The sequence below is a fragment of the Scyliorhinus torazame genome, chromosome 16 (assembly GCF_047496885.1).
Source record: "Scyliorhinus torazame isolate Kashiwa2021f chromosome 16, sScyTor2.1, whole genome shotgun sequence".
NCBI lineage: Eukaryota > Metazoa > Chordata > Chondrichthyes > Carcharhiniformes > Scyliorhinidae > Scyliorhinus > Scyliorhinus torazame.
The window spans coordinates 198156030-198176672 of record NC_092722.1 but is presented as its reverse complement, the minus strand read 5'-3'; the positions used below and the strand labels follow the sequence as shown (position 1 = coordinate 198176672).

The 20643-nt window shown below is 58.1% G+C and overlaps 1 protein-coding gene and 1 long non-coding RNA gene across 3 annotated transcripts in view; one reads left to right on the top strand and one right to left on the bottom strand.

Annotated features, from left to right (window-relative positions):
• LOC140393376 (uncharacterized) overlaps window positions 1-20643 on the top strand; it is a 212294-nt gene that overhangs the window by 66447 nt on the left and 125204 nt on the right. The window contains exon 2 of the long non-coding RNA XR_011935583.1: window positions 9029-9192. This is a non-coding gene — a long non-coding RNA (uncharacterized lncRNA). The remainder of the gene's footprint in view (window positions 1-9028; window positions 9193-20643) is intronic.
• Window positions 1-20643, bottom strand: part of LOC140393375 (uncharacterized) — a 288449-nt gene that overhangs the window by 259731 nt on the left and 8075 nt on the right. Inside the window, exons 1-3 of one of the 2 annotated variants that reach the window (XM_072479759.1) lie at window positions 20401-20566; window positions 9089-9154; window positions 71-133 (exon numbers count right to left, since the gene is read on the bottom strand). In XM_072479759.1, the coding sequence (XP_072335860.1) occupies window positions 71-133; window positions 9089-9143 (118 nt within the window). In that variant the 5' untranslated portion in view covers window positions 9144-9154; window positions 20401-20566. Of the gene's footprint in view, window positions 1-70; window positions 134-9088; window positions 9155-20400; window positions 20567-20643 lie in introns of those variants that run through there. The other variant, XM_072479760.1, reaches the window with a different exon arrangement.

Sequence of the window (20643 nt, the reverse complement as noted above, 5' to 3'; positions counted from 1 at the left end):
GCCCACCATTCCCTAAAGACCCCACCATTCCCCTTATTGCCCCCGTCAGCCACAGGAAATGTGCCCTTACCACCGCCCGAGTACCCTCCTCCATCCATCCTCCTCTTTCGGCTATTCTCTGTTTCAAAGACACCTGTTAGGGGATTGGAGACACCAGAGTTAGCCCCAGATCAGAGCAACGTTTCCACATCAGACACTCACACATGCAACCCTCCGGCCAGCTCGCCTTGGGCAGGGTGGCCATAGCGAGCCGGGTTACCCGGTTCCCGGGATCGAGCCAGCTGGCAACGCCTCATGTGAATTCCGCCCACAATGGGTGGGATCACGTTTTAGCAAATCCGTATGTCAGAGCGAGACAGTGAGCCTCACTCTAACGTACAGATTCCCGAGGCACCCCAGGCTTTGGAATTCAATCCCTTCGCCTCAGCTACCTCGGACTCAGCCGCTCAGCACTGGTTCCCAACAATGGGAGCCAGACGGAACGGTGCACAGTGGGGCAGGGGGGTGATCTCTCGCAGAGTTGGGCGTGGGAGGGGGGGCAGGGGGGTGATCTCTCGCAGAGTCGGGCGTGGGGGGGGGTGATCTCTCGCAGAGTCGGGCGTGGGGGGGTACAGGGCGGTGATCTCTCGCAGAGTCGGGCGTGGGAGGGGGGCAGGGGGGTGATGTCTCGCAGAGTCGGGCGTGGGGGGGGTACAGGGGGTTGATCTCTCGCAGAGTCGGGCGTGGGGGGGCTGCAGGGGGGTGGTCTCTCGCAGAGTCGGGCGTGGGGGGGGGGGGGGCAGGGGGGGTGATCTCTCGCAGAGTTGGGCGTGGGAGGGGGGGCAGGGGGGTGATCTCTCGCAGAGTCGGGCGTGGGGGGGGTGATCTCTCGCAGAGTCGCGCGTGGGGGGGTACAGGGCGGTGATCTCTCGCAGAGCCGGGCGTGGGGGGGTGCAGGGGGGTGATGTCTCGCAGAGTCGGGCGTGGGGGGGGAGTGATCTCTCGCAGAGTCGGGCGTGGGAGGGGGGCAGGGGGGTGATCTCTCGCAGAGTCGGGCGTGAGGGGGGGAAGGGGGGTGATCTCTCGCAGAGTCGGGCGTGGGGGGGGGTGATCTCTCGCAGAGTCGGGCGTGGGGGGGTACAGGGCGGTGATCTCTCGCAGAGTCGGGCGTGGGAGGGGGGCAGGGGGGTGATGTCTCGCAGAGTCGGGCGTGGGGGGGGTACAGGGGGTTGATCTCTCGCAGAGTCGGGCGTGGGGGGGCTGCAGGGGGGTGGTCTCTCGCAGAGTCGGGCGTGGGGGGGTGATCTCTCGCAGAGTCGGGCGTGGGGGGGTGATCTCTCGCAGAGTCAGGCGTGGGTGGGGGGTGTGCAGGGGGGTGATCTCTCGCAGAGTTTGGCGTGGGGGGGACAGAGGGGTGATCTCTCGCAGAGTCGGGCGTGGGGGGGGGCAGGGGGGTGATCTCTCGCAGAGTCGGACGTGGGGGGGGGGCAGGGGGGTGATCTCTTGCAGAGGGGGACAAGGGGGGTGATCTCTCGCAGAGTCGGGCGTGGGGGTGTACAGGGGGGTGATCTCTCACAGAGTCGGACGTGGGGGGGGGCAGGGGGGGTGATCTCTCGCAGAGTCGGGCGTGGGGGGTTACAGGGGGGTGATCTCTCGCAGAGTCGGGCGTGGGGGGGTGCAGGGGGGTGATCTCTCGCAGAGTCGGGCGTGGGGGGGTAGAGGGGGGGTGATCTCTCGCATGGTCGAGCGTGGGGGGGCTAGCGGGGTGATCTCTCACAGAGTCAGGCGTGGGGGGTGATCCCTCGCAGAGTCGGGCGTGGGGGGGGTGATCTCTCGCAGAGTCGGGCTGGGGGGGTACAGGGGGGTGATCTCTCGCAGAGTCGGGCGTGGGGGGGGGGGCAGGGGGGTGATCTCTCGCAGAGTCGGGCGTGGGAGGGGGTGCAGGGGGGTGATCTCTCGCAGAGTCGGGCGTGGGGGTGTGATCTCTCGCAGAGTCGGGCGTGGGGAGGGTGATCTCTCGCAGAGTCGGGCGTGGGGGGGTGATCTCTCGCAGAGTCGGGCGTGGGGGGTGATCCCTCGCAGAGTCGGGCGTGGGGGGGGGTACAGGGGGATGATCTCTCGCAGAATCGGGCGTGGGGGGGTACAGGGGGGTGATCTCTCGCAGAGTCGGGCATGGGGGGGTGATCTCTCGCAGAGTCGGGCGTGGGAGGGGGTACAGGGGCGTGATCTCTCGCAGAGTCGGGCGTGGGAGGGGGTACAGGGGGGTGATCTCTCGCAGAGTTGGGCGTGGGAGGGGGTACAGGGTGGTGATCTCTCGCAGAGTCGGGCGTGGGGGGGGTGATCTCTCGCAGAGTCGGGCGTGGGGGGGGTGATCTCTCGCAGTCGGTCGTGGGGGGGTGATCTCTCGCAGAGTCGGGCGTGGGGGTGTGCAGGGGGGTGATCTCACGCAGAGTCGGGCATGGGTAGGGGGGCAGGGGGGTGATCTCTCGCAGAGGCGGGCGTGGGAGGGGGGCAGAGGGGTGATCTCTCGCAGAGTTGGGCGTGGGGGGGGGTACAGGGGGGCGATCTCTCGCAGAGTCGGGCATGGGGGGGTGATCTCTCGCAGAGTCGGGCGTGGAGGGGGGGTGATCTCTCGCAGAGACGGATGTGGTGGGGGTGATCTCTCGCAGAGTTGGGCATGGGGGGAGTGATCTCTCGCAGAGTCGGGCGTGGGGGGGTGATCTCTCGCAGAGTCGGGCATGGGGGGGGTGATCTCTCGCCGAGTCGGGCATGGGGGGGGTGATCTCTCGCAGAGTCGGGCGTGGGGGTGTGATCTCTCGCAGAGTCGAGCGTGGGTGGGGGTGATCTCTCGCAGAGTCGGGCGTGGGGGGGTACAGGGCGGTGATCTCTCGCAGAGTCGGGCGTGGGGGGGGGGGGGCAGGGGGGGTGATCTCTCGCAGAGTTGGGCGTGGGAGGGGGGGCAGGGGGGTGATCTCTCGCAGAGTCGGGCGTGGGGGGGGTGATCTCTCGCAGAGTCGCGCGTGGGGGGGTACAGGGCGGTGATCTCTCGCAGAGCCGGGCGTGGGGGGGGTGCAGGGGGGTGATGTCTCGCAGAGTCGGGCGTGGGGGGGGAGTGATCTCTCGCAGAGTCGGGCGTGGGAGAGGGGCAGGGGGGTGATCTCTCGCAGAGTCGGGCGTGAGGGGGGGAAGGGGGGTGATCTCTCGCAGAGTCGGGCGTGGGGGGGGGGTGATCTCTCGCAGAGTCGGGCGTGGGGGGGGTACAGGGGGGTGATGTCTCGCAGAGTCGGGCGTGGGGGGGGTACAGGGCGGTGATCTCTCGCAGAGTCGGGCGTGGGAGGGGGGCAGGGGGGTGATGTCTCGCAGAGTCGGGCGTGGGGGGGGTACAGGGGGTTGAACTCTCGCAGAGTCGGGCGTGGGGGGGCTGCAGGGGGGTGGTCTCTCGCAGAGTCGGGCGTGGGGGGGTGATCTCTCGCAGAGTCGGGCGTGGGGGGGTGATCTCTCGCAGAGTCAGGCGTGGTTAGGGGGTGTGCAGGGGGGTGATCTCTCGCAGAGTTTGGCGTGGGGGGGGACAGAGGGGTGATCTCTCGCAGAGTCGGGCGTGGGGGGTTACAGGGGGGTGATCTCTTGCAGAGTCGGGCGTGGGGGGGGGACAAGGGGGGTGATCTCTCGCAGAGTCGGGCGTGGGGGGGTACAGGGGGGTGATCTCTCACAGAGTCGGACGTGGGGGGGGGCAGGTGGGTGATCTCTCGCAGAGTCGGGCGTGGGGGGTTACAGGGGGGTGATCTCTCGCAGAGTCGGGCGTGGGGGGTGCAGGGGGGTGATCTCTCGCAGAGTCGGGCGTGGGGGGGTAGAGGGGGGGTGATCTCTCGCATGGTCGAGCGTGGGGGGGGCTAGCGGGGTGATCTCTCACAGAGTCAGGCGTGGGGGGTGATCTCTCGCAGAGTCGGGCGTGGGGGGGGTGATCTCTCGCAGAGTCGGGCTGGGGGGGTACAGGGGGGTGATCTCTCGCAGAGTCGGGCGTGGGGGGGGGGCAGGGGGGTGATCTCTCGCAGAGTCGGGCGTGGGAGGGGGTGCAGGGGGGTGATCTCTCGCAGAGTCGGGCGTGGGGGGGTGATCTCTCGCAGAGTCGGGCGTGGGGAGGGTGATCTCTCGCAGAGTCGGGCGTGGGGGGGTGATCTCTCGCAGAGTCGGGCGTGGGGGGTGATCCCTCGCAGAGTCGGGCGTGGGGGGGGTACAGGGGGATGATCTCTCGCAGAATCGGGCGTGGGGGGCTACAGGGGGGTGATCTCTCGCAGAGTCGGGCATGGGGGGGTGATCTCTCGCAGAGTCGGGCGTGGGAGGGGGTACAGGGGGGTGATCTCTCGCAGAGTCGGGCGTGGGAGGGGGTACAGGGGCGTGATCTCTCGCAGAGTCGGGCGTGGGAGGGGGTACAGGGGGGTGATCTCTCGCAGAGTTGGGCGTGGGAGGGGGTACAGGGTGGTGATCTCTCGCAGAGTCGGGCGTGGGGGGGGTGATCTCTCGCAGAGTCGGGCGTGGGGGGGGTGATCTCTCGCAGTCGGTCGTGGGGGGGTGATCTCTCGCAGAGTCGGGCGTGGGGGTGTGCAGGGGGGTGATCTCACGCAGAGTCGGGCATGGGTAGGGGGGCAGGGGGGTGATCTCTCGCAGAGGCGGGCGTGGGAGGGGGGCAGGGGGGTGATCTCTCGCAGAGTTGGGCGTGGGGGGGGTACAGGGGGGCGATCTCTCGCAGAGTCGGGCATGGGGGGGTGATCTCTCGCAGAGTCGGGCGTGGAGGGGGGGTGATCTCTCGCAGAGACGACGGATGTGGTGGGGGTGATCTCTCGCAGAGTTGGGCATGGGGGGAGTGATCTCTCGCAGAGTCGGGCGTGGGGGGGTGATCTCTCGCAGAGTCGGGCGTGGGGGGGGGGTGATCTCTCGCAGAGTCGGGCATGGGGGGTGACCTCTCGCCGAGTCGGGCATGGGGGGGGTGATCTCTCGCAGAGTCGGGCATGGGGGGTGATCTCTCGCAGAGTCGGGCGTGGGGGTGTGATCTCTCGCAGAGTCGGGCGTGGGGGGTGTGATCTCTCGCAGAGTCGAGCGTGGGGGGGGTGCAGGGGGTGATGTCTTGCTGAGTCACGCGTGGGTGGGGGGGGTGCAGGGGGGCGATCTCTCGCAGAGTCGGGCGTGTGGTGGGGTGCAGGGGGGTGATCTCTCGCAGAGTCAGGCATGGAGGGGGTGCAGATGGGTGATCTCTCACAGGGTCGAGCGTGGGGGGGGTGCAGGGGGGTGATCTCTCGCAGAGTCGGGCATGGGGGGGTGATCTCTCGCAGAGTCGGGCGTGGGGGGGGTGATCTCTCGCAGAGTCGGGCGTGGGGGGTACATGGGGGTGATCTCTCGCAGAGTCGGGCGTGGGAGGGGGGGGCAGGGGGTGATCTCTCGCAGAGTCGGGCGTGGGAGGGGGGCAGGGGGGTGATCTCTCGCAGAGTCGGGCGTGGGGGGGGGTACAGGGGGGTGATCTCTCGCAGAGTCGGGCGTGGGGGGGGTGATCTCTTGCAGAGTCGGGCGTGGGCGGGGTGATCCCTCGCAGAGTCGGGCGTGGGGGGGTACAGGGGGGTGATCTCTCGCAGAGTCGGGCGTGGGGGGGGTACAGGGGGGTGATCTCTCGCAGAGTCGGGCGTGGGGGGGTACAGGGGGGTGATCTCTCACAGAGTCGGGCGTGGGAGGGGGTACAGGGAGGTGATCTCTTGCAGAGTCGGGCGTGGGAGGGGGTACAGGGGGGTGACCTCTCGCAGAGTCGGGCGTGGGAGGGGGTGCAGGGGGGTGATCTCTCGCAGAGTCGGGCGTGGGTGGGGGGGCAGTGGGGTGATCTCTCGCAGAGTCGGGCGTGGGAGGGGAGCAGGGGGGTGATCTCTCGCAGAGTTGGGCGTGGGGGGGTACAGGGGGGTGATCTCTCGCAGAGTCGGGCGTGGGGGGGGTGATCTCTCGCAGAGTCGGGCGTGGGGGGGTGATCTCTCACAGAGCCGGGCGTGGGGGGGTGATCTCTCGCAGAGTCGGGCGTGGGGGGGGTGCAGGGGGTGATCTCTCGCAGAGTCACGCGTGGGGGGGTGATCTCTCGCAGAGTCGGGCGTGGGGGGGGGGCGCAGGGGGTGATCTCTTGCAGAGTCACGCGTGGGTGGGGGGGTGCAGGGAGCTGATCTCTCGCAGAGTCAGGCATGGAGGGGGGTGCAGATGGGTGATCTCTCGCAGGGTCGAGCGTGGGGGGGACAGGGGGGTGATCTCTCGCAGAGTCGGGCATGGGGGGGTGATCTCACGCAGAGTCGGGTGTGGGGGGGTGATCTCTCGCAGAGTCGGGCGTGGGGGGTACAGGGGGGTGATCTCTCGCAGAGTCGGGCTTGGGAGGGGGGCCAAGGGCGTGATCTCTCACAGAGTCGGGCGTGGGAGGGGGGCAGGGGGAGATCTCTCGCAGAGTCGGGCGTCGGGGGGTACAGGGGGGTGATCTCTCGCAGAGTCGGGCGTGGGGGGTGGTGACATCTCGCAGAGTCGGGTGTGGGGGGGGTGATCTCTCGCAGAGTCGGGCGTGGGGGGGGTGATCTCTCGCAGAGTCGGGCGTGGGGGGGGTGATCTCTCGCAGAGTCGGGCCGGGGGGGGGGGGTGATCTCTCTCAGAGTCGGGCGTGCGGGGGTGATCTCTCGCAGAGTCGGGCGTGCGGGGGGTGATCTCTCTCAGAGTCGGGCGTGGGGGGTGATCTCTCGCAGTGTCGGGCGTGGGGGGGTGATCTCTCGCAGAGTCGCGCGTGGGGGGGTGATCTCTCGCAGAGTCGCGCGTGGGGGGGTGATCTCTCGCAGAGTCGGGCGTGGGGGGGGTGATCTCTCGCAGAGTCAGGCGTGGGGGGGTGATCTCTCGCAGAGTCGGGCGTGGGGGGGGTGATCTCTCGCAGAGTCGGGGGTGGGGGGGTGATCTCTCGCAGAGTCGGGCGTTGGGGGGGTGATATCTCGCAGAGTCGGGCGTGGGGGTGTGATCTCTCGCAGAGTCGGGCGTGGGGGGTGATCTCTCGCAGAGTCGGGCGTGGGGGGGGTGATCTCTCGCAGAGTCGGGCGTGGGGGGGGTACAGGGGGGTGATCTCTCGCAGAGTCGGGCGTGGGGGGGTGATCTCTCGCAGAGTCGGGCGTGGGCGGGGTGATCCCTCGCAGAGTCGGGCGTGGGGGGGTACAGGGGGGTGATCTCTCGCAGAGTCGGGCGTGGGGGGGGTACAGGGGGGTGATCTCTCGCAGAGTCGGGCGTGGGGGGGTACAGGGGGGTGATCTCTCACAGAGTCGGGCGTGGGAGGGGGTACAGGGAGGTGATCTCTTGCAGAGTCGGGCGTGGGAGGGGGTACAGGGGGGTGACCTCTCGCAGAGTCGGGCGTGGGAGGGGGTGCAGGGGGGTGATCTCTCGCAGAGTCGGGCGTGGGTGGGGGGGCAGTGGGGTGATCTCTCGCAGAGTCGGGCGTGGGAGGGGAGCAGGGGGGTGATCTCTCGCAGAGTTGGGCGTGGGGGGGTACAGGGGGGTGATCTCTCGCAGAGTCGGGCGTGGGGGGGGTGATCTCTCGCAGAGTCGGGCGTGGGGGGGTGATCTCTCACAGAGCCGGGCGTGGGGGGGTGATCTCTCGCAGAGTCGGGCGTGGGGGGGGTGCAGGGGGTGATCTCTCGCAGAGTCACGCGTGGGGGGGTGATCTCTCGCAGAGTCGGGCGTGGGGGGGGGGGGCGCAGGGGGTGATCTCTTGCAGAGTCACGCGTGGGTGGGGGGGTGCAGGGAGCTGATCTCTCGCAGAGTCAGGCATGGAGGGGGGTGCAGATGGGTGATCTCTCGCAGGGTCGAGCGTGGGGGGGACAGGGGGGTGATCTCTCGCAGAGTCGGGCATGGGGGGGTGATCTCTCGCAGAGTCGGGTGTGGGGGGGTGATCTCTCGCAGAGTCGGGCGTGGGGGGTACAGGGGGGTGATCTCTCGCAGAGTCGGGCTTGGGAGGGGGGCCAAGGGCGTGATCTCTCACAGAGTCGGGCGTGGGAGGGGGGCAAGGGGAGATCTCTCGCAGAGTCGGGTGTCGGGGGGTACAGGGGGGTGATCTCTCGCAGAGTCGGGCGTGGGGGGTGGTGACATCTCGCAGAGTCGGGTGTGGGGGGGGTGATCTCTCGCAGAGTCGGGCGTGGGGGGGGTGATCTCTCGCAGAGTCGGGCGTGGGGGGGGTGATCTCTCGCAGAGTCGGGCCGGGGTGGGGGGGTGATCTCTCTCAGAGTCGGGCGTGCGGGGGTGATCTCTCGCAGAGTCGGGCGTGCGGGGGGTGATCTCTCTCAGAGTCGGGCGTGGGGGGTGATCTCTCGCAGAGTCGCGCGTGGGGGGGTGATCTCTCGCAGAGTCGCGCGTGGGGGGGTGATCTCTCGCAGAGTCGGGCGTGCGGGGGGTGATCTCTCGCAGTGTCGGGCGTGGGGGGGTGATCTCTCGCAGAGTCGCGCGTGGGGGGGTGATCTCTCGCAGAGTCGCGCGTGGGGGGGTGATCTCTCGCAGAGTCGGGCGTGGGGGGGGTGATCTCTCGCAGAGTCAGGCGTGGGGGGGTGATCTCTCGCAGAGTCGGGCGTGGGGGGGGTGATCTCTCGCAGAGTCGGGGGTGGGGGGGTGATCTCTCGCAGAGTCGGGCGTTGGGGGGGTGATATCTCGCAGAGTCGGGCGTGGGGGGGGTGATCTCTCGCAGAGTCGGGCGTGGGGGGGGTACAGGGGGGTGATCTCTCGCAGAGTCGGGCGTGGGGGGGTGATCTCTCGCAGAGTCGAGCGTGGGGGGGTACAGGGGGGTGATCTCTCGCAGAGTCGGGGGTGGGGGGGGTGATCTCTCGCAGAGTCGGGGGTGGGGGGGGGTGATCTCTCGCAGAGTCGGGGGTGGGGGGGGTGATCTCTCGCAGAGTCGAGCGTGGGGGGGGTGATCTCTCGCAGAGTCGAGCGTGGGGGGGTGATCTCTCGCAGAGTCGGGGGTGGGGGTCTATTCTCTGCTTCGTCTATTCATTCTCCCTTTCGGTTTTTCCAGGAATTGGCTTCGGATAAGGTTTTATCCGTGGGCCGAGATCTGAAAGCGCAGTCTGCTCACCGCTATCCATGTAATCTTTGTGATTCAACTGCTGATAATTTCCCACACCATTCATTGCACACGCAGCTGTGGAGAAAGAGAGAAAAGAGATTAAAAACTGGCAGGTGAGGAGACAGCCAAACATTTAATAATAATAATAATAATAATCGCTAATTGTCACGAGTAGGCTTCAATGAAGTTACTGTGAAAAGCCGCTAGTCGCCACATTCCGACACCTGTTCAGGGAGTCCGGTACAGGAATTGAACCCGTGCTGCTGGCCCTGTTCTGCATTACAAGCCAGCTGTTTAGCCCACTGTGCTAAACCAGCCCCTAAACATTGGTGGGATTCTCCGTACCCCGAGCCGCGTGTTTCTCGGCCACGTGCCGTTTGCTGCCGAAGGGTTCTCTGTCCCCGCCCCTTATCAATGGGATTCCCCATTTAAGCCCCCCCTGCCCCGCCCCGCCCCGCTGAGAAAGCCCCAGGCGGGGGTACGCTACCAGCAGGAAAAGAGAATCCCAACCACTGGAGAATTCTGGCCACCTCCAAACGTGGCTCAACGTTTTACGCACAATAGTTGTGGGAGGAATGTTGGCCAGGACACACTTCTTCATTAATGCCAAGCTCATCAACAGGTCAGACTCTGAAGCTCAGCAAGCTGAGGAAAGAAAGAGCTTACGTATAAATATACGAATTAGGAGCAGGAGTAGGCCCCTTGGCCACTCGGCCCCTCGAACCTGCTCCTTCATTCTTAGAATCATAGAATTTACAGTGCAGAAGAAGGCCATTTGGCCCATCTAGACTGCACCGGCCCTTGGAACAAGCACCCCACCTAAGGCCACACCTCCACCCTATCCCTGCAACCCAGCAATCCCTGGGACACTAAGGGCAATTTATCAGGGCCAATCCACCTAACCTGCACATCTTTGGACTGTGGGGGGAAACCGGAGCACCCGGAGGAAACCCACGCACACACGGGGAGGATGTGCAGACTCCACACAGACAGTGACCCAGCGGGGAATCGAACCTGGGACCCTGGAGCTGTGAAGCATCGGTGCTAACCACTGTGCTACCATGCCGCCCATCTGACTGTAACCCCACATTCCTGCCCACCACCGATAACCTTTCACTCCCTTGATGACAAGAATGTATCCAGCTCTGACGCACAAATATTCAAAGACTCTGCTTCCACTGCCTTTAGAGGAAGAGAATTGCAGAGACTCACCCCCCCTCTGAGAGGAAACAATTCTCCTCATCCCTGTCTTAAATAAGTCATCCCTCGATTCTCCGACAAGAGGAAACATCCTCTCCAGATTCACCCTGTCAACCCCCCTCAGGATCCTAAAGGTTCCAATCAAGTCGCCTCTTTCTCTTTGAAACTTTAGTCCATACAAACCAAACCTCTCCAAACTTTCCTCATAAAACAATCTGCCGATTCCTGGTATTAGGCTAGTAAACCTTTCCTGAACTGCTTTGAATGTATTTACATCTTTGCTGAAGTAAGGAGATCAATTCTGTGCACAACACTCCACACGGGGTCTCCCTGAGGCCCCGTACAGCTGAAGCATAACCTCCCAAATCAATTCCCCTCACAATAAACACTGATATTCTATGACCGTTCCTTTACTTGCTAGACCTGTATACTCGCCTTTTGTGATTCAAATGTATATTAAGGACAAGAGGGTAACCAGAGTTGCGGCACGGTCGCACAGTGGTTAGCACTGTTGCTTCACAGCGCCAGGGTCCCGGGTTCGATTCCCGGCTTGGGTCACTGTCTGTGCGGAGTCTGCACGTTCTCCCCGTGTCTGCGTGGGTTTCCTCCGGGTGCTCCGGTTTCCTCCCACAAGTCCCGAAAGACGTGCTGTTAGGTGAATTGGACATTCTGAATTCTCCCTCTGTGACCCGAACAGGCGGGAACTAGAGGGTGGTGGGAGTCTGGAACTCGCTGCCTGGGAGGGTGGTGGAGGCGGAAACCCTCACAACATTTAAGAAGCATTTAGATGAGCGATTGAAACGCCCCAGCATACTAGGCTATGGGCCAAGTGCTGGGAAATGGGATTAGGAAAGGTGCCTGACAGCACCAACCCGATGGGCTGAAGGGCCTCTTCCTGGGCTGTAAAACTCTACTCTATGCACAGGGCCACCCAGATCCCTCTGCATCTCCGAGCTCTGCAATCTCTCACCATTTAGATAATAAGCTTCTCTTTTATTCTTCCTGCCAAAATGGACAACTTCACATTTGTCCACATCCTCCCATTTGCCAGATTTCTGCCCAGTCACTGAACCTGCCGATGCCCCTTTGCAGCCTCCTTATGTCCTCTTCACAATTTACTTTCCTACATATCTTTGTGCCGTCAGCAAAAATACCTTCAGTCCCTTCAGCCACGTCATTTCTCTGAATTGTAAAAGGTTTGAGGCCCCAGCACTGATCCCTGTGGCACACCAATCGTCACATCCTGCCAACCAGAAACAGACCCGCTTATGCCAACTCACTGTTTTCTGTTAGCTAGATAATCTTCAATTCATCTTATCCTGTTCGGGTACACATTCCGGCGCCTGTTCGGGTACACGGAGGGCGAATTCAGAATGTCCAATTCACCTAACAGCACGTCTTTCGGGACTGTGGGAGGAAACCGGAGCACCCGGGGGAAACCCACGCAGACACGGGGAGGACGTGCAGACTCCGCACAGACAGTGACCCAAGCCGGGAATCGAACCTGGGACCCTGGAGCTGTGAAGCAACAGTGCTAACCACTGTGCTACTGTGCCACCCAGCCAATACTAAAAAAAGAGTACAACAGAACGGGGGTGCAGGAACAGAGGGACCTGGGCGAATATGTGCAGTAATCTTGTGGCAGCACAGGTTTAGAGAACTCTTAATGAAGCAGATAGTATTCTGAGACTTATTCGTAGGGACAGAAAGTACAAGAGCAAGGAGGTTATGCTGAATTTAGATTGAGACCTCAACTGGAATATTGTGTCCAGTTCTTGGTGTCACCCTTCAGGAAGGATGTGAAGGCATGTGTAGGAAAGTTTAATTTTGATAATTATTTACAATTAGTTTGTAGTTTAGCTGTGGCATGTGTTAAATAATCCAAATATGTCAACCCAATATAGTTTTATCCTGAATTCTGCGGTACTAGCACATTGCCTGACATGGTCTTTGCATCATCCTGTCAGTGATGCAATACGAATACTGGTATGGACCCACCCACCTCCCTTTCAATATAATTATCAACTCTGTTCCCTAATTCAAAGTCCTATTGTGCAAAGAAAAACAAGTATTAAAACATTCAGCCTTGTGCATTAAATTGGTCCAGTTTAACTTGCGATGTTTAAAAGACACTTTTGTTTTGCAGTATATAATCACCTTTGATTTTGTAAGTTTAGAATTAAGTTCTACAATTGGCTTTTGTAACTCTATAATTATTTTAAATTTTAATATCCGCATGTTGTTTAGTACATCAATCAATTCAAATCTCGATTTGATATGTATTTTATATAGACTCTGTCTAATTGCTGTAACTTACGTTTTGCAAAACAATTCAATATCTTTAATACCAATACGTGCAACAGAAACATACTCTAGCAAAGCAGTTGTCTCAGCAAAATGCTCCTGTCGGGGATTCTCCGAGCCCGCGCCGGGTCGGAGAATCGCTGGGCGTGGGGGGACGCAAGAATCCCGCCACACCACTCCGACGCCGGGCAGCCGATTTCCCGGTGGTCGGGGGCCGCTGAAATAGGCCCCCGCGGTGATTCTACACGGGCGACAGGCCGGACTCCCGCCGAGTCCCGGCGGCGTGGTTCAAACCTGGTACCGCCCGGCGAGAGCCTGGACCCGCGGCCGATGTGTACGTCTGGTGAGGGGCGGGGGTATCAGACACCTGGGGAGGCCTCCACGGGGTGCAGGCCCACGATCGGGGGCGTCCGATCGGCGGGCAGTCGCGATCTGGAGGGGGCCTACCTCTTCCGCGCAGGCCCTCTGTTCGGTCGCCGACATGTTGCTCCGTGCCGACGCGGAGACGGCCGTCGTGCCCATGCACGGACCCGCGCCGCCCGTGCAGGGCCAGCTTTCGGCACCAGAGCAGCGCACAGCACTCCGGCTGCGTTCTAGCCCCCGAATAACAGGAGGATTACTGGGCCTGGAGACCCGTTGACGCCGGCGTCACCCACGCTGGTTTTGACGCCGAACGTGCTGACTCCGCACAGACAGTGACCCAAGCCGGGAATCAAACCTGGGACCCTGGCGCTGTGAGGCAACAGTGCTAACCACTGAGCTATTGCACTTATATTCTATAAATAACACAAAATAGCCCACTTTGTAAACTTCTCGATTAGATTTAAGGTTATAAGAAACTTTAGCATTCTATCCTTTGTTTAAAAATAAAGCAACTAATTCCGAGCAGGCACAGAGAGAAGTAAAAGAAACTTTCAAATGACCTGTACAAAACATAGAACGGCATCTAGCCCAGAAAAAAGGGTCCGTTGTGTGTGGGATTAGAGGGCCGTTCCTGGCACTTTAGCACTCTGGTCTTTTTCCGGGCTCCGATGGGGAACACCTCGCCAAGGCACCTCAGTACAGGAAGAGATCGGGGCAGTATTTTTAATGGCCTCCAAACTCTCGACCCTCTGACGAGGCCTCCAGACCCCCCCCCCCCCAGCTCAGTTGTGGGGGGTCCTCGAGCCCACCTCATATGGGCAAGGCACCATCGGGCCCAATCCTGGTGCAGGCAAAATGCCAACTGGGCACTTCCAGTCTGGCAGTGCCACCTGAGCACCATGGCAGTGCTAGTCTGGCACCCAGGTGGTACTGCCATGATGTCCAGGTGGCACTGCCAAGCTGGCACTGCCACAGTACCCGGTGGCATCAGCAGTGCCAGGGCACCACCCTGTCCAGATACCAGCCACCCCAGGGCCTCCAATCACCTGGGAGACGTACCCGAGTGCTGCTCTGCCTGGTCCCCGTTTGTGGGGGTCAGCACTAATCGGTGCCCGGCTGGGGTCTCCTCGGGAGCTGGTTCAATCTGGTGAGCAGAGTTAAGTGAGTTTAGGGGGCCGGCGAGACATAGTGACCTTCAAGAATCCTGGGAGAGGCCTGTCCCGGGACATACCAGCTCCGATTCCAACGGGACGTGGCCAGTAAATCGCACCCATGGAAAGGGGTCTGATGTGATACCAATTACTGAGACCATGAGACAATAGGAAATGAAATCAATGATGACCATCATCCTTGAGAAATTAGAAAATGATCATGCCCCCCAGACCAATCACAAATTGATCACGCACCCCTTAAAGCAATTCAAATTAGCCTCAACTAATTTGGCCAATTAGAGTGCAATATAGTACATAATACATAGAACATACAGTGCAGAAGGAGGCCATTCGGCCCATCGAGTCTGCACCGACCCACTTGAGCCCTCACTTCCACCCTATCCCCGTAACCCAATTACCCCTCCTAACCTTTTTGGACACTAAGGGCAATTTACCATGGCCAATCCACCTAACAGCACATCTTTGGACTGTGGGAAGAAACCGGAGCACCCGGAGGAAACCCACGCACACACGGGGAGAACGTGCAGACAGTGACCAGGAATCAAACCTGGGACCCTGGCGCTATGAAGCCACAATGCTACCGTGCTGCCCCCAAAAAATCATTGATTGCACCATGGGTTGCGGCTTCGAATGAAGCAGACTTCACAAAGAAAGTTGTATGGTGAGTGCCTGCTGCTCACAGGGAAACAGATGTTAAGGAGAAGGAGCAGATTTCAGGGTAAACGCCAAAGCTGAACCAGGTCGCAGGAGCCAGAATGCACTGGTCAAGACCTGAGTTTGGTACGTATTAGAAACCGGAGCACCCGGAGGAAACCCACGCACACACGGGGAGGATGTGCAGACTCCGCACAGACAATGACCCAAGCCGGAATCGAACCTGGGACCCTGGAGCTGTGAAGCAATTGTGCTATCCACAATGCTACCGTGCTGCCCTTGAGAACAAATAAATCTACACTATATCATTTTCCCGTAATCCATGTACCTATCCAATAGCTGCTTGAAGGTCCCTAATGTTTCCGACTCAACTACTTCCATAGGCAGTGCATTCCATGCCCCCACTACTCTCTGGGTAAAGAACCTACCTCTGATATCCCTCCTATATCTTCCACCTTTCACCTTAAATTTATGTCCCCTTGTAATGGTTTGTTCCACCCGGGGAAAAAGTCTCTGACTGTCTACTCTATCTATTCCCCTGATCATCTTATAAACCTCTATCAAGTCGCCCCTCATCCTTCTCCGTTCTAATGAGAAAGGGCCGAGCACCCTCAACCTTTCCTCGTAAGACCTACTCTCCATTCCAGGCAACATCCTGGTAAATCTCCTTTGCACCCTTTCCAAAGCTTCCACATCCTTCTTAACATGAGGCGACCAGAACTGTACACAGTACTCCAAATGTGGCCTTACCAAAGTTTTGTACAGCTGCATCATCACCTCTCGGCTCTTAAATTCAATCCCTCTGTTAATGAACGCTAGCACACCATAGGCCTTCTTCACAGCTCTATCCACTTGAGTGGCAACTTTCAAAGATGTATGAACATAGACCCCAAGATCTCTCTGCTCCTCCACATTGTCAAGAACTCTACCGTTAACCCTGTATTCCGCATTCATATTTGTCCTTCCAAAATGGACAACCTCACACTTTTCAGGGTTAAACTCCACCTGCCACTTCTCAGCCCAGCTCTGCATCCTATCTATGTCTCTTTGCAGCCGACAACAGCCCTCCTTACTATCCACAACTCCACCAATCTTCGTATCATCTGCAGATTTACTGACCCATCCTTCAACTCCCTCATCCAAGTCATTAATGAAAATCACAAACAGCCGAGGACCCAGAACTGATCCCTGTGGTACGCCACTGGTAACTGGGATCCAGGCAGAATATTTGCCATCCACCACCACTCTCTGACTTCTATCGGTTAGCCAGTTCGTTATCCAACTGGCCAAATTTCCCACTATCCCATGCCTCCTTACTGTCTGCATAAGCGTACCACGGGGAACCTTACCAAATGCCTTACTAAAATCCATGTACACTACATCCACTGCTTTACCTTCATCTACATGCTTGGTCACCTCCTCAAAGAATTCAATAAGACTTGTAAGGCAAGACCTACCCCTCACAAACCATGCTGACTATCCCTAATCAAGCAGTGTCTTTCCAGATGCTCAGAAATCCTATCCTTCAGTACCCTTTCCATTACTTTGCCTACCACCGAAGTAAGACTAACTGGCCTGTAATTCCCAGGGTTATCCCTATTCCCTTTTTTGAACAGGGGCACGACATTCGCCACTCTCCAATCCCCTGGTACCACCCCTGTTGACAGTGAGGACGAAAAGATCATTGCCAACGGCTCTGCAATTTCATCTCTTGCTTCCCATAGAATCCTTGGATATATCCCGTCAGGCCCGGGGGACTTGTCTATCCTCAAGTTTTTCAAAATGCCCAACTCATCGACAACGTATTAAAGATTTTCGGAGTTGCTTCACCGCACTGTCTCCTGTTGCCGAAATCTCCAATGAACACGATTAGAATTTAAGTTCAAATAATGCTGAAACTAACATTGAGGGAATGCAGAAAGATTCCCGAGATAGATTGGAAAAGTTTGGGATAGTTTTCCTTCGAGAACTGAAGATTGAGAAGATATTGTATTAGCGGCAGCGTGGTGCAGTGATTGGCATTGCCACCTAGTCGCCGAGGACCCGGGTTCGACCCCGGGTCACTGTCCGCGTGGAATTTTTTCAAATTTGTTTGTGGGACGTGGGTGTCGGAATCTGGGCCAGCTTTTATTGCCCATCCCTAATTGCCTTTGAGGGGGGGGGGAGTTAAGAGTCAACCACATTGCTGTGGGTCTGGAGTCACATGTAGGCCAGACCAGGTAAGGACGGCAGATTTCCTTCTCTAAAGGACACGAGTGAACCAGATGGGTTTTTACGACAATCGACAATGGTTTCATGGTCATCATTAGACTTTTAATTCCAGAGTTTTATTGAATTCAAATTTCACCATCTGCCCTGGCGGGGATTTGAACCTGGGTCCCCAGAGCAGTACCCTGGGTCTCTGGATTACAGGTCCAGTGACAATACCACTACACCACTGCCTCCCGTCAACTTTGCACATTCTCCCCGTGTCTGCGTGGAGAAATTCTTTTTTACCCAATTAAGGGGCAGTTTAGCTTGGCCAGTCCCCCACAACACAAAGATCTGCAGGGTGGCGGACTGGCCAAGCTAAACTGCCCCTTAATTGGGTAAAAAAGAATTGGGCACTCTCAATTTATTTTTAAAAATGTAATTAAAGAGAAGAGCTATTCAAAACGATGAAGGGGCTGGCCAGAGTAGACAGAGAAAAACTGGTCCCACTCATGAAATGATGGAGAAGGAGAGGGCACAGATTTAAAGTGATTACCAAAAGAAGCAACTGGGATGTGGGGACAAAGATTTTGTGCAGTAACTGGGTAGGTGGTTAGATTCTGGACGCGCTGCCGCAGAGTGTGCTGCAGCCGGTTTCAATCGAGGCATTCCAAAGGGGATTTGACTGTTTCCTGCGAAGGCAGAATGTGCAGGATTCCGAGGTGAAGGCGGGGAATGGTAGTAGGTGAGTTGCTCATTTGGGAAGGTAGTGCAGGCCCGATGGATCAAATGGCCTCCTTCTGCGCTGTACCGATTCTGTGACTGTGATTATCCTCATCATTGGGGCAGCACGGTAGCACAGTGGTTAGCCCAATTGCTTCACAGCTCCAGGGTCCCAGGTTCGATTCCCGGCTTGGGTCACTGTCTGTGCGGAGTCTGCACATCCTCCCCGTGTGTGCGTGGGTTTCCTCCGGGTGCTCCGGTTTCCTCCCACAGTCCAAAGATGTGCAGGTTAGGTGGATTGGCCATGATAAATTGCCCTTAGTATCCAAAATTGCCCTTAGTGTCCAAAATTGCCCTTTGTGTTGGGTGGGATTACTGGGTTATGGGGATAGGGTGGAGGTGTGGGCTTGGGTAGGGTACTCTTTCCAAGAGCCGGTGCAGACTCGATGGGCCGAATGGCCTCCTTGTGCACTGTAAATTCTATGATTCTATGAACCCTCTCTGTTACCTCTTCAAAAACGATGGTCAGTTTTGAGTCCACTATCTGTCTCTCAGATGGTCAGTATTGAGGCCACCATCTCTCTCGGGTGGTCAGTATTGAGGCCACCATCTCTCTCGGGTGGTCAGTATTGAGGCCACCATCTCCTCTCGGGTGGTCAGTATTGAGGCCACCATCTCTCCCAGACCTGTCCCTGCCCTATCTACAAGCAAAATACTGCAGATGCTGGAATCTGAAACAAAAACAGAAAATGCTGGAAAGTCTCCGTGGGTCTGGCAGTGTCTGTGGAGAGAGAAAATAAAGTTAACGTTTCGAGTCTGTGTCTTTTCTTCAGAGGTCTGTAGAAGAGTTGTATGGAGTTGAAAGGTTATCTCTATTTTCCCTCTTCACAGATGCTTCCAGATCTGCGCAGTTTTTCCAGCATTTTCTGTTTCTCTCTCTCTCATCCCAGCTAGTTGATACAATTGACTAAGGATGTGACCACTCCTCACAGTCCATCTCCCCTGCGTTGATTCCTGATGCAGGGTATGACAGTACGGTGGGTTTGTTCCTGCACTGATATTGTGGGATTTAAAGTAAATACCCAGTCACATGACTGTATAAACTGCTCCATTTCCCTCTTGTACACCCAGCATTCCGATGTTGTCACCTGGATCTGCCGCTATTCCGAAAGTTAACAGTAACATTTCCCATTGCTCAAAGTGTCTGGCCAGTCGGAAAATAAGATGAAATGGAGCAAGGAGTTTAAAATAACTCTGCTAATTAAAAGAGCGAGAGAGAGCAGTGAGCGAGTTCAGGATAATCGGGACTGGACTCATCCCGAGGGCACCCTCCAGACAGGGTAAAGATTGAGGGAAATGTGAGATATTAAAGACTGATTTCCTGAATCCAGTGACCAGTGCTTCCTGACATATCCAGACCAGGAACATCATGCAGCCGATCTCAGGTCTGTGCTGAACCAACTCAATGCAAAGGGGAATCTGAATCATCCAGCAGAGGGAAAGCCCATTCGGCCCATCACATCTATTCTCACTTGAACGAGAATTATCCAATTCGCCCCACTGCCTGTCCCCGATTTCACTCTCAGATTTTTCCATTTCAAATATTCCATTTTGTAAATGAGTGAATCATCCTTTCAGATAGCAGATTCCAGATCATAATAACTCACTACATAGCCTCCCCTCCTCCAATCACCTCCCCTCCTCCAATCACAGTCCCTCCGCCAATCACAGTCCCTCCTCCAATCACAGACCCTCCACCAAACTCAGACCCTCCGCCAATCACAGACCCTCCACCAATCACAGACCCTCCGCCAATCACAGACCCTCCGCCAAACTCAGACCCTCCGCCAAACTCAGACCCTCCACCAATCACAGACCCTCCGCCAATCTCAGACCCTCCGCCAAACTCAGACCCTCCACCAATCACAGACCCTCCGCCAATCACAGACCCTCCGCCAAACTCAGTCCCTCCGCCAATCACAGACCCTCCGCCAATCACAGACCCTCCGCCAAACTCAGTCCCTCCGCCAATCACAGACCCTCCGCCAATCACAGACCCTCCGCCAAACTCAGACCCTCCGCCAATCACAGACCCTCCGCCAAACTCAGACCCTCCGCCAAACTCAGACCTTCCGCCAAACTCAGACCCTCCGCCAAACTCAGACCCTCCACCAATCACAGACCCTCCACCAAACTCAGACCCTCCGTCAATCACAGACCCTCCACCAATCACAGACCCTCCACCAATCACAGACCCTCCACCAAACTCAGACCCTCCGCCAATCTCAGACCCTCCACCAAACTCAGACCCTCCGCCAAACTCAGACCCTCCACCAAACTCAGACCCTCCACCAATCACAGACCCTCCACCAATCACAGACCCTCCGCCAATCACAGACCCTCCGCCAAACTCAGACCCTCCGCCGAATCCATTAGATCACCTCACCAGAGCCAAAAAAATTAAAGATCTGTAAAGTAAACTTTAAAAACAAACTTTTCAACTACAACGTGAAATCCAGTGCACTAAATCGGAGTTCTAAACGCAGGCTTTTTGACTGATTCATAAATAAATACATAAGAAATACTTTAAACGTCAGGGAAATATCTGAGTGGCAATGTTTACTATGTTCTGAGCTGCTCAGGTGGGGCCCACTCTGTGGACTCAATGAGAAAGTTGATGAAGTTTTTGTAATTATTTCATGATACAGTTCCTACCTGCACTCTGGGCTCAGTCGGAGGTGTGTGTGTGAACTGCTGGTCACACAGCTTTCTGCCTTTTTCACCTCCTGCGTGCGAGTAGGTGTGACTGCGGACTGATTGAAGCGGAATGCCTCCCTCTCTCTCCTTTACCTTAATAGCTCAAATCTGATTTGTGCCTGATTGTCCTTCTGTTTGAGGTGCAGCCTCGGCAGGTTGGGAGTGACGGGAAGTCTCGCGCAGATGAATAAACCTTGCCCT